Source organism: Stegodyphus dumicola, chromosome X2, assembly GCF_044657685.1.
Source record: "Stegodyphus dumicola isolate Sdum_Otavi_A_Nest chromosome X2, ASM4465768v1".
Lineage (NCBI taxonomy): Eukaryota > Metazoa > Arthropoda > Arachnida > Araneae > Eresidae > Stegodyphus > Stegodyphus dumicola.
In genome coordinates, this window is record NC_140781.1 from 100,269,967 (window position 1) to 100,284,796 (window position 14,830).

Here is a 14,830-nt window from a genome sequence, read left to right on the forward strand (position 1 = left end):
TAAGATAAAACAATATTGTTTCTTCTGCATTTTAGATAGTTTTAGTGATCCCTTAAAATAACATTAGCAAAAAAAGGGAAACTTAAAATTGACCATAGTTTACATAGGAAACTCTTATTAATTTCAAGGGCTTTAATTGTGAAATTTCTCATCTTTAAGTAGAATCCTTGGAATTGTTTCATAAATAAGTGAAATGAAGTTGAGCAAACTGAGTTCTTATTAAATATTTCTAGTTATTTGTTAAATAGGTTATAGGGTTTAGTGCTGTTTGCTAGCATAAATTAAATCCGAACTCCTAACAGACTTGGAACGAATTGTTGCTTCGTGTGAGGAGAACTGCAAAGTCTTAAGAATGTTTTAAAACTAACCATTTTATTAAATCAGAACTGGAACATACCACAGCATTATATTAAATCAGAACTGAAACATAGCACTTTGTAAGTGCGACTCATGCTTACAAAGAAAGCAACCATTTGTGGCGATGGAACATAAAGTAACGGTAAATCCAAATTTAAAACTTTGTCTAGTAGCCAAGGGCTACGTAAATGATTTAACTCGAAGTTCGTTCAAACTTTTCACTGGGGTAAAACTTTAAGTAGTATCAACTGCAATGAAAGTCTGAAGAATAGAATCTCATCTGAGTTAGCTAACCTAGTTGAACGGGGCCTCGAGAGGCAGAAACACGCTCTTTATTAGAATCTTACAAACACAGCTTAAATACTAAATATAATTTTCATTCAGGCGAGGAAACGAAAGGGATAAATGGCAGTAAAGCTCCAAACATAAAATAATTGATTAATGAAAAATAATAGTAACCTTGCAAGACCCATTTCATCAACGTTTCACACGCCTCCAAAGCTGAATATCTTTGATCTTTGAAGAATAGAAACCTGTTACTTGATTCCTTAAAAATTGGCAGAAATTTCAGTTAATGGTTTGCATAATTTTACATTTGTTACTTTTCTGTATATTATTAAACTCTCATTTATTCAGTCTTTGATTTTTTTCTTACAACGAGAAATATTTATAATATATATTTTTTCATTTTTACTGAATTAGCATTGAAACAAGGAGCAATGTTTTTTTCACAAATTTAGTAATTTTAATTAATGCTCTAAGATAGTGGAACTTAATTCTTTGCCATTTTAAAATTTATAATAATTACTGCACGCCATCAACCCATAAGAAATTATAATTCGGGAATGAAATCTTTAAACAGAAAATTTGAAGGTGAGGGCATCATGATACAACTTGAAATTTATTACTTGCGAAAAATTTCAAATGGGATTAAATATTCTTCCATGGCTAAAAATTATTAAAGCATGGGATTTTTACGTGTATGATAAAAAAATTCATGATTTGTTCTATAATTTTGTCATTATTTGAAATCAGCGTCATTCCCAAATCCGGAACACTGTTTGGTAGCTCTCACTGTCCCGGTTTTTCTTTGGGTTGTGTTCCTATATTTTACACCAAATTTTTTTAAGATTCATATAAGTGAATTAGTATCTTCTTGACTAGCCTGAATACTGGTATAAACTAAACAAGGCATGTTAAATTCAGCACATCAGGTGGACCAAATTGTCATCAATGTTGCTTTTAAAAGTAGATGGAACATAAGGATATCCTGGTAGAAGATGATGCACACATCTTGTAACTTTGTTGACAACTAGTATCGTTTCCTAGTGTTGAGATGTCTGAAGGCATGCTGCTTGTATTAGCAATTTTTAGAAAAGATGAATGTGGGTCTCGCTCGGGACTTCTTCCTTTTCATACATGAGAAAAAGCTTTCACACTGATGCTAATACTTAACATGAAAATCAGGAACGATGCAAATTTGAGGCTTTTTGAAGCCAAGAAAACAAATATATTTAAAATTCGGGTTTACACACTCCACTGAAGTTTTGGTTTAGAACACAGTTCCATCGAATTTCTGATACTTTCATCTGTATATGGGCTGGCACTTTTTAACGTCGAATGAGAAAATATTTTTGTTAACTATTCATTAAGTTTTCAGTGTATCTCAGCCATATCAAACTCATGGCCCTTGGATAATTTTTCTGCGGCTTTCTAATCACCTCGAGAAAAAAACGAAACTTATATAATTATAATATATTCATAAAAATGGAATTCCATTGTATATCGAGACGTATATAAAACCTCTAGTGCTAAAAAGGATTCTTGTTATGATTAAACGTGGCTGCATCAGGTGTGACGTTATAAATTATTTGCACTTGTTTTTGGACATTCGAATTCGTTTTTTTTATAGCATTAGTCACCACAGACCAAAAATGACAGTACGATTTTATTTAACTTCATCCCATTTTTGTTTTTAGTTCCTGCACAGGAATAGAATCTGAGGATTTTACATTATTTTTCGTCTATCATGAAACTTTAAAGAAGACGTTTGACGAAATAAATATTTTAGGAGCCTTAACACCGCAGAGTAGCAACTTCCATGACTTGCCTGGAATTAGAAATTTGGAATGGGAGAAGATTCTGCATACACGATGATGAGAATTATTATATAAATGCTATAAATTTATTATAACATTTTTACATGAATGACACGAGGCACCGAATTACTACTTAAACGTTATAAATTTATTTTTTAGGTAGTGTTAAATTTATTTAGACTTGTGTTTTTCGATAAAATGGTTTTATAAGCTCGTAGTTTTATTCTGTTGCCTATAACATATTTCATCCTGTCAATTACATTTTTCGTTAATGCAGAAATACTTTTATTTGTGTTATCATATGCTGTTCATAATTTATTTTAATTAAATATGTTAAAACAGATAATTTATTCCTTGTAAATATTAGTGCAATTTCTGCTTTGTATATTTCTACTTTGAAAACACTTTATAAGAGATTCGATGGATTATGATAACCCCGGGATACGATAATTAATAGAATTCCGACTTATTTTAAAAAATTGCTTTTAATCAGAGTTTCAAAATGTGTTGCCAATATTCACAAAATGTTCCCAATTTCTGCAAAATTTTTTCTCTACATTTTATTCCTTTCGGTTTTCTATCCCAATTAACGTAATTTATGAAACCGTAAATTATACAACGAATTCATTTCTTCAGGATATAATAAAATGCCTTGTTAATGTTATTATATTATAATGTATCCAGAAATCTGGAATTTAATAGTTAAAATAATTATAGGAGATTTTCAGGATTAATATTAATGTTGAAATTTACGATCCAATTTGCTCTTCAGTAGAACAGAATTGAGCACATGGCTTCTCTTTCCAAGGAAACAAGTGTTCCTTTTGTAATGGTCCTTATCAGGTGGGGTAGACTGGTAGTTGCTTGTCTCAGCGAATCTAATTTATTGTGGGTTGTTTTGAATTCCAGTTTGCTTTTAGATTTCATTCAAGTTATTTCCTGTATCGTACCAGCTTATGTAAGTTAGCTTCCAATAAAGTAGAGAAGTTTGAAATAGACTACTAATTTATTGTTTTCTGGCCACGGGTATTAACTATATGTAAAGAAGTTAGGGAGTATAGAAAGTTTTTTAAATAATTCAATTGAAACAAATTTAATTACAAAAAGATAACTCACCGATTCAACTTTTAATTATAAAAGAGTTTGAAATTATCGATCTTTGCTCGTATGCAGATAATTTAATATCAATAGAAACGTATACAAACATTTACACGTGCTATGGATAAAAAGATTATTACGCTATTTCTGATGCATGCAAAAGCTGTTAGTATTAAGAGTAGATAATTTTCTGATGGAAAATTTATTGCTAGAATAAATGTAAGAAATAATCCAAAGATTATCTTGCTGCATTTTATAAATAAATAATTTAACCTGTTATTAGTTAATAATAATCTGTGTGGATAGATAATACGCATATATTTATATTCCTAGACCTATATTTTATAGATTACGATTATTATCTATAACAGTATAAAAGCTTTCTTCTATGTAGCATTAAAGCTCTATTAATATTTCATTAAATACATTGCAGATAGTTTAATCAAAATGGCACAGTTTGTTTCAGTTCCAATCGAAATTTTTTTATGAAATAGTTCAAATGGACGAAAAAAATGGTACTATTACAAATTAGTGAGCAAATGGATTTCGCGCAATATGTTGCAATATTTTGATACAAGTGCAAAATATTCAGCTACAATACTACAATTCTCTTAAAAAAAACGCAATATTGGCAAGATTTATTAAGCAAATGATATTTCATGACGTGCTTACTTTCGATTTAGTTTAACTGGAATCATTACCAATTTAAACAACCTTATTCTGATACTTAAGGTTTCTCCTTGTCCATTTAAGGTTATGAAACCTCAGAAATTTATGTTTATTGTTTTAAGAAGTCAAGCTGTTCCTTTTGATAATGCATTCATTCCTATTTATTTGCTTTCTATGTACTAAGTTTAGTAGTTTTTTTCTGCATATTAGTTTAAAATAAAGATAATGATAGATAGCTATAAGTAATTTTTTTCATATTGTATTTTTTCATCTAAAAAGGCAGAAGTTTTACTGTGCTATCAGAAAAATATTTCAAACAGCAATACGTGATAGTCTGAGCAGTTTTCTCGAAACAACATCATTCACTCTGCGATTCAAACTTCCACTTGGGATACTCTTTATTTACAATTCGACTTCTGAGGTTAAAATTCGTTTTCGCTTCTAGTCCAGAAGAAACGAAGGTATAGACAAAGAATTGCATTTCCACTCTAATCCTCCCTTGGGAATTTTTCGGTCGGTGCTCCAAGGGTTATTCTCCCCTGGGTTATTACTCCCTTGAGTATCCTTTCGTGGATTACCGTCTATAAGGTCATTCTTTTGTGGGACATTGAAGTGCCCACGATAGCTAGAGAACAAAAAGGATTCATAGAAAAGCTACAGTTTCAGCTTAGCTATACGACGCAAGATCTTTTAATAGCAAATTTTATATGGTTTGCACCTTTTTTCTCTGTCAAAAGTTATTTGGTTTATTTATACTTTATCGCAAAAGCTGGGTTAAAGAAGATATGATTATTTAATATAATTGAATACTCTATATTGCAACATTTATTCCAGTGAATAAATTCATAAATAACGTGATTGCAGTATTTCCTCCTAATATATATGTTACATAACACGAGGCTTTTATTTCCCCCATATTTTTTAAATGGGTCAGTTTGAGTTTTTTCCTTGTTCTGCAGTAGTATCTTAAATCATGTTGCTTATTTTAAAATGCAAATTATTGCTCTATTATTTGATTTGTAAATGAAATCCGAAAATGAAAAATAAATGGTAATAGAAATATATGCTCTTTCTTTAACGTATCACAATTTAGTTTCAATTGCACCTTTGATAAGCCCTGGATTTAATTCGGAAACACGAGCCTGCAGCTTTCACATTAGTGAACGTAATTCCAAAAGTATTTTATTCTTACAGATAGAGAGCAGAACTGTGGTGCAGACTTTTATTACCAAAATATAATGATAATTTTTGTTTCCCGGATATACGAGGGGGCTGGTTTTGCTGGAAAGAAGAAAGCCAGAGTTATGAAATTATCCATTTATTCAATTTGTTCTGTTCAATATGAGAGTGAGGTACTTATTTTACAGCTTTCCTAGTACGTTCAAATAAAAATTCTTTAATTAGTTCAAACCAGCTCCCAGCAGTCTCTTGGACTTATCCCAGAACCATGACTAATATATGTCACAGTCTGCCTAGAATGAAATTACAGCTTCTGCTATTACATTAGCACACCTTCCCGCTATGCATATCATCCATATTCAATAGTAAAATTGTAGCCTTCTTACCCCGTAACTATTATTTGTTTCTTATTTCTAGAATCTGGAGAGCACTCAGCTTAGAGAGTCAGCTAAATAACATAGACTGTAAGATCAGTTACGCTTAGCTATCATAAAATGTGACTAGATATAACTAAGCGTGATCCTTGCAAAGTACAAAAGACTCTTTTATTGGACACAAAATATTTAAGGGAGTGACCCTTTTTTCGTTCGCTTTTCTCGATAGCGAGATATCGCCCGATATTCGGGTGAAACCAGACACATTACAAGGAGTTATAATACTCTGCTCACTTCTTGATGGTGCGATTTTTATATACTTACTTTATATTTATTTTATTTGCAAACTGAAAATTGGTATTTGCTGTATGTAAAGTTTTAGATTTCTAGTTAATATTATCTCTTGAAAAAATGTTTTGCACTACTTTTTAACATGCTATTGTGATTTTAAATATCTGACATATACATCTGTTTTAGATTTGCTACCTACGTACTTACAAAAACATTTATTGGCGATGAAAAAGATTATGAATCAAAGTAGACCATCACTGAAATAAAAAGCACAGTTTAAAGACAATCATATCTTCATTGTGTGGACATACAGTTTTTCTTTCCAAATCTAACGAAATATATATTTCAAAAAATTACATTCACATTAAAATATTGGAAATTCGGTGTCATTTTACAATATTTAACATTCTGAAATACTTAACACTATCACTAATTCTGATATGAAATTACTTTGAATACACAGAATATATTTTATTTTACAGAAACATGGTTTTTACCTTTATCTATGTGTAGTAAGTAATAAAAATAAGGAAATCAATGCAATTTATACATAAAAACTGGAATAGTAAGAAATTCGGACTGAAAACTGGGTTTTTGAATAAAAAATAAGGTCTTTCAGGTACTTAAAACTTTGAATATATATTTCAGAAATTTTCAAAATTTGATTTGAGAAATCAAAAATGCATAGTTTATAAGGTATTTCTCCCGCCTTCTTGGCATGCCTTCGTGGTGTGGTGGTCTGCACACTGGGCGCGTATTCCAGAGGTCCGCGGTTCGATTCTCGGTGAAGGCGGTTGCGTATTTTTCATCTTGTCTGCTTCCAAAAATTACCTAATGTCTCTACAAGTTTCATAAAAGAAATTTAAAAAATCATATATAGTGATATACATTCTGAATATTGTATAGATATTTTAATTTTAAAAAACAAATTATGATTCTTCGTAGCTTTCATTCACAAGATTAGAACATGCAATCATGTAAGCTAAATTTTCCATTAAATAAACATAATAGTCGAAAATTAATTTATTAAAAATATTTCTTGAAAAATTTTATGATCATGAAAATTTGAATGTGTTAAAACTGCTGATCATATACGAGTATATGTCTCAGGAAACCTGTATTATAATCTGCTAGATTTAACTTCCTAAAATGCTACTTATAAATGAATATTTTAATACAATTTGTGAATTGATGTTACTGGTAGTTTGTCTACTTGAGCATAATATGCATAAAAAATCGAATAATAAATTTTAATATACATTGAAATAAGAAAAAAATGTGAACTTAATTTTTCTTACATGAAAATTATTCAGATTTATTTGCAATGTATGAGATTAATAAGTAACCATAAAATAATCTCATGCTATTGTTTTTAACTTCATATATTGCACAAAATGTTGAGAAAGAAATGTTTCTATTTCTTATTACAAAATTATGAAGAGCTTAAAATTAATTAACCTATTACCCTAAATTATGAATAAAGTTTAAAATTTTCAGTTATTATTATAACGATTTTTACTTTTGAGAAGTTATATGCATACACCTATACATTAATCATTAAAGGTGAATAAATGTTTACATATATTTTTAGACTATAACTTATTTTTATATATGCTAATTCTAATTCCAAGTCTCATATGGAAAGAATAAAGTGAATTTTAAAGTTAAATAATATGGATTAGCTGACATGTGTAAGATAAAAATTCATTTTTCATAATTCTGCCGAAAATTCTTATGTATTTTATTTATTGATTAAATCTAAGTGGAAATCATTAACATAACTGTAGAATTATAATAATTTCCATGAACAAAGTAATTTAAATATAAATGAAAACAAGCAATGCATGAAAAACTTTTTATTAGGAAATATATGTACATAAATGGACAATATGACACTAAAAATATGGCAATAAAATGACATGACAAAAAATGACATTAAATATCTGAAAATTAAAAAAATCTATTAAAAAGTACTATAATTGAAAACGATACGACTTCACCAGAGAATTCAGTAAAGTATACGATTTTTATTTCTTGCTGACATGCTGCAATTCTACTAAATAATTTGCTCACTTGTGTTATAAAAAATCAAAACTATAGTATGGATTTCTTTTTCACCTCTGTTTTTCCTATTTGAATTAATGTATGGAAAACTGAATTTAAATAATTAAAATCGATAGTGTTGTGGAAATTGTACAAACATAAAAATAGTTTTAAGAAGTGTTTACAAAAAGTACATCCATGCATATCGCTTTCATCGTGTTAGCAGTATGTAATAAATAAAACTACGTTACAGCATTACATTCTAAAAGCAGATACCTTAAAAAAAGAGCAAACTAAAACTACTTTTTATTACATCCTTCAATGTTTTACACATGAACCTAACTATAAGACTATAATTTATAATGCTTAAGCTATTTATATTAAGAAATAACTGTATATATGTTTTAAAAGCGAACTTACTTTTATCAAAGGAGGTGCATCCATTGTTACGACTGTCCTTGCTTGAAATGGCGAGCTTCAGAAACGTGTTCGGGCACTCTGTCTCGACAGAGGGTCATTCTGTCTCTCAACTCACTCCCTTCTCCATTGTCATAATTGCAGGTGGCGAAACATATTCTGTTACCAAGACAGTAAACCTGCGTTGTTTAACGCGAAGCGGAGCAAAAGCTGCTGTTGCTCTGCAAATCCCTCACTGAGGGATTTAGAGTGTTCAAATAGATTTTTCTTTACATATATTATATTATGACAGCACATATTTCTTTACTAATAATGATATTTATAAGAATACTTTTTGTTACAGGGAATTCCGTATGCTCAACCACCAGTGGGTCCTCTAAGATGGAAGAAGCCGCTTCCTCTATGGACAAATGCATCATGGTGTATACAGCAAAATACATTTAAAGTATTAAATTACGGGTCTCCCTGCTTCCAACTCAATCCTTTCCGTAAACAGTACGATGGTCAAGAAGACTGCCTGTACCTTAATGTTTGGACCCCTACTCTGGACACTAGGGTAAATGATTAATTAATACATTATATGTGTATGAAGCTTATCTAGTAGTATATCTTAAGATTTTTTAAACTTGTATATTTTAAGATTATTGAAGAAATACAGTGCATTTTCTCGATCTGTAATTTTTGTGCTTTATATATATTCTTTGACTAAAATGACACAAAGGTTTGAAATTTTCAGCTGGAGGAATTAGGAAGTTGTGATAAAATACAAATTATAGTGCTAATCCAAGCAATTTAACTGCGCCAGTTATGTTATAATTTTATATTCTACATCTTATGCTTTCAAATCTGATTATTTACTATGCATTTCTTGTTGTACATCTGTTTTAAGACCCTTTAATTTTTCATCTGTAGTAAATTATCATCTGTATCTTTCAAAATTGTTAAATCTGAATGACTCACTAAGTATAATATGCAAAGCTTTTTTCTTCAAAATGAACACTGTAACGCGTGCTTTTCTTAAAAGTACATATTTATAATATGATTTGCTAAAACAACTTGTAATTACACATAACGCATTTATCCTGTACAACTAGCGATGTTGTATATGTGATTTTAGACAACATTTTATCGCAAAAGCTTTACGTGAGGGTTCTAAGAAAAATTTGAAAGGCATGAATTATTAGGGCTTAAGACTTCTTAAAACTTTAATTTATATTTACAAAGAGTATCTCCTACAGAGATGTAGAGAAGATGAAATTCGTTTAATTTCTAAAATTTCTGTTTTGATTTTAAATGCGCAAGATAAAGCTACACTTACTATATTAAGAACGAGCAGTTCTACATTTTTATGCTAAAAAAGTTCGAGAAACATGTTAAGTGCCTTTTAATAATTACATCATCGGATGCTTCGGAGGTACTTCTGATGCGAAGACACGAAGTAGTTACTATGACTACCTAATTGGTTGTATATTATTGCTGTGACTATTTGAACATAAACATCAGAGAAGACTAGCTGTTAGAAGAAGCCTTTTGTTTTAATAGTTCAAATTTGGATATAAAATGCTCACATTTTACTCTGACAAATATATGTATAAGATGAAAAGTTTAGTTTTAGAAACTTTACTATCATTCATAATTAAGAGATTATGGCTTTTAAGTTGCATCTGATTTTATCACATATCATGCCTTGTTAGATTTCAACTAAAATTTTAAGAGAAATCATAAATGGAAGCTTCTTTGGGTAGATGTTTAAGATAATGGAAATTTTCTAATTTCAATACAGCTACCACTGGTATTTAACCTTTCACTTGTGTGAAATATATGAGAATTCTTGGTAGTAGAGTAATAATAATAATAATAATAATAATATTTGTCTAACGTGCTCCGTCATTTAGAAACTACACGGACTAGACCCAACTGAGAGGCCCCAATATTTGCCAAGGAGTGAGTAGCCAGTCGTTGTTCCCCAAAAGGATTATTGCTCGCCTTTTGCTACCACCTCGGGATCCAACCCAAGGTAGCAGACTTTGAAAATTCACTTAACTACTGCTACATCCTGGGCGCTCAGGTCACCACTCTCGATTCCCAGGTTTCACAGGGTCGGGGAACATGCACGCTTAGAGATCTGACTGGTGGTTTAAATGCTTCCGCCAGTACTACGCCGGCATGGACCCCCTTATTGGGCCAACCAAGCGGAGTATACAGTTCTTATCTTTATCCTCACTAGACGGCCATCACCTCCTCCGGTTGAAAACGCCTGGCGGAGTACAGAGATCTTGTCTCTCTCATCAATGGGCAGTAATCTTCGCTACTCTCCCTTCCTCAAGCTAGCCATATAAAACTATCTTCCTTTCGGGTTCTAGAACCGCCAGCCTCGTGATTTTATATCCCCCGTGGCCGAGAGTGCTTAGGTACAGATCCTAGCCAGTAGCTTCACAGAATTCTTTGCATCGATCTCCGGGGGGGGGGTCGTAAAAATAAAGATTGTGATACTTCAAGCTCAGTTGTGTTAAATGCGTTATCATGCCTTTCAACTCAGACCTGTCTACAGCCACAAGCTGATAAAAGTACCGGATTCCTTCATCTACGCATTAAAACATGACATATATGTATATATATATATATATATATATATAGAGAGAGAGAGAGAGAGAGAGAGAGAATTATCCAGGTACAGATATGAACTGCTGACTATCCGAAATTTAGCAGCATGAAAGAAGCTCTCAAACAGCATGGAACCCGGATCATGTGGATGCTTCGATGGAATATGCAAATGAATGCTGTTTAAGCGCACGCGCACATCAATGGTGGCTGCAGCGCTCCTTTCAACCCCTATCTAAAGGGAAGAAAGACTGCCTTTTTGTAAAACGAGAATTGTTCTCTCGTTAGCTATTTTCTGTGTACAGCTTCACGCAGAAAAACACGAGCATTATTCAAGCACGTTCTGGGTTGATCGACGCAGAATCGTTGCTCACAGAGAATGCGGATTATGTGTCCGTGAAATCGGTCATGTTATCGGACGTAGTCAAGCAACTGACATGCGAATATGGAATTGGTAAATGCAAGGAGGGGACGACTGATAGACAGGATCAATTACAATCGCCTCTTCGAACACTCCATGGGAAGACTAGCATATTGTGCACATGGCACTCACGGAGCGCACTACGACATCCGCAACCATGTTACAAAGAATGTCAGTCTACAACGCAGTAAGAATAATTCTACCGTGTACAAGAGACTGTTCGCTGGGCATCTGGGCATCTATTGCCTCGCTTACCTTTAAACCACAGGTACTTGCGTTTGTAATGGTGGTTTGAAAAGCTGAGATGGTCATCCGAATAGCATAACTTTCTGTTTGGGGACGAATCACGCTTCTGCCTGCAGAACCATGGTCGGATTAGAGTTTCGAGGCACCTGATCATAAGTTGCTCGACTGTTGTGTTAAACATCGTCATAAAGGTCGTGCACCCTGTCTCACTCTGCAGAGTGGTATTGGGTTCCACCCCGGCAAACCGTAATACGCATTATTGGTACACTAAACAATCAACGCTATACCTCTGAGGATTTGCATCTGTTCTCCTTCCTTCACTTCACGGCTAATCTGAGACCACATTTCAATCGGAAAATGCGCAACCAGACGTTGAACGCAATGCAGATTAAAATCAATTAATAAGTTTAAAATCTATCCCATATTTAATTCGGAACAAATTATATAGTATCAAAAAATCAAACACAGAGGTAAAATGCATGAAGGGTGCAAAAAATGTATAAAGTTAAAAAATGAAAAAAGTAATTTTCATCTTTCACTGCATTGTCATCAGAGGGTCTGCAAATAAAGAAGTAAATACATCAGCCTCTTTCTGGCTAACAATGACCCAAATTAAAATCATAATACTGAGAGTTCAGAGATTATTTTAATAATCTCAGATCTCTCAGTATTATGTTTTAAATTTATTTTAATAATATATTATTATTCTAATAATCTCAGAAAATTAGTCAAAATAATTTATGTCTTTATCAGTCCAATTCGTACAGGCTGGAGTAAGTAATGTAGAACATTGCAAAATTATAGAATTAAAACCATAAATAAATTTTAAAATGCTTAAATATGTAGAAAAATTTTGAGTACACTGAATGTAAAAAAATGTAAACACAAGTAATCCAACGGATGAAAGTATAGTAACATATGAAAATATTATCCCACAAACCACCGAATAAAAAATAAAAATAAAAAAGCGCTATCTCTCTCTCTCTATATATAATGAAACTAGGATCTCATAGTTCTACACAAACTAACTTTTGTACAGATTTTCACATAAGCTAATATATTTAAATTCTAGTTTTGAGAGATCTACCACATTTTCTCAATTAATTAAAATGATTTGAATACTCAGACAAGAAGTACAGAATCTTGCGTAAACCTTCAGAAGCGTAAAGTTAATTTAAAGCGTGGAATGAATCTTTTCTTTCCAGAATTTCTAACTCGTGCTTTTATAAAATTTCTGGAGTAGTAGCGAGTTTGTAATTAAACTTCGAGTTTTATCCAGCTAAATTGATTGGGCATATTTTGACATGAATATTACTAATTTTTCTAACTTAATATTTACTAGAAGCTGTTATGAATTTTCCGTAAATATTTTTTCCTCGAGGAGAAAATTAATAATTGTGTTTGTATCGTAGTAGAGGATAAAATGTTTTAAACTGGTAATTTTCGAATCAGACTCCTTGAAATTCCAATATGTGGAAATTTAAATTTAGGAACAAAAACAAAACTTTCATAATTAATGTTTTTATCATAATTTTTGTGACAGAGTCTTGTCAAAAGTTTTCTTTCCAATGCTTCTTTCAGCGTAAATGTACAAAAGCTTAAGAGCTTTCGTTACAATTGAATATTGAAAGAAATTATCTTTGTCTTCACAGGAACAAGTGATACAAAATAGTTGTAAAAATTCTGATTTTAAAATTAATTCGATCTTCGCTGAAAAATACGTATTTTTTTCTGTATAATAAGTTGCATTAAAACTCTAAAATAAACATTTTAAACTTGGGTAAAGCAATTTAACTGTTCTAAGTATGCTTATCTTGGTACATTTTAGTTTTGAAAATCTGTTTTAGAAGATGAGTTAAGCATATTAGAATGGCAAAAGAAATCTAAATCTTTGAATAATTTTATATATATGATATATATATATATATATAAGTAGAAATGAAACATAAATTAGTCCTGTGAAAGGTTTCTACCTCTTGCTTTGTATCAACGGTATATATATATTACAAGAAAAAAAAAGAAAGAACAAAATAACAATGCTTGATAAATACAAATTCAAAATCATCTGCTGTTAAATTAACTCTATTCATAATTCATCTGTTTTTTTCTTTGTTTACAGAAGAATAATAACTAAGAAAGAACATGAGTATAAGGACAGACATCAGCGTTAAGTCCAAATTTCAAGAAAAAGTTACACATTAATACTATTTTTAACACTTACAAACACATTATACAAACACACAAACACATTATATATATATGTATGTATAATTCAGAGAAAATAATTAAAAAAAGGGTGTTAACAGTCTAACTGGAAGTACATACATCAAAACTGAAAAAATACAAAATAATTCAATAAAATAACGTAATACAAAGGAATACAAAACAACTGAATTTATTAAAAATTGTTGGAAAAGATTATTGTTAAATTTTACTTAGTATTTTTCAAGAAACTGTCGAAGAAATTTCAACAAGCCATGTTTCTGATCTATATCCGGAGAATTATAAGTTCTTGAAATAATTTAAAAGATATAAATAAAAAATGTGGCAAATAGAGTTTAATTAAGTTTAAATAATTAGTCGATTTAAGTTTGTTAAAACTGCAATAAAATAAAAATTCTTAAAAAGTATTTTTAATTTTTTAACTAATCATCAAGCTATAATTTTCTCCGATTGTAAATCAAAATAACTGTAAACATAAATAATATAAAAGAATTCTGAAAGTAAGAAACCAGAAAAACTATTGGATGAATTAAAAGCAATATATATATATATACATATATATGCACTTTACAAAACCTTTAACTTACAAAGTTTGTGATTTACAAAAGCAAATAATGAAATGAAGAAATTATTTGAATAAACTTACAAGTAACTGCGCCAAAGTACAAACAGAATGAAAGTAATTATCCATTTCCCATTCACCTTGATGTTTTTAATGCTAACATCTCTTTTTGTAAATTAATGATTATTCGCAATTAATAACTCTAATACGGTTATCCGTTTAAGCTTCAATACATTGCTATAAAATTGTT

General features: G+C 30.8%; 1 protein-coding gene across 2 annotated transcripts in view; it reads left to right on the top strand.

Moving 5' to 3' along the window:
* Positions 1-14,830, top strand: part of LOC118187840 (uncharacterized) — a 279,238-nt gene that overhangs the window by 120,710 nt on the left and 143,698 nt on the right. For both annotated transcript variants that reach the window (XM_085808803.1, XM_085808802.1), the window contains one exon: positions 8,871-9,083. In XM_085808803.1, the coding sequence (XP_085664929.1) occupies positions 8,871-9,083 (213 nt within the window). The remainder of the gene's footprint in view (positions 1-8,870; positions 9,084-14,830) is intronic.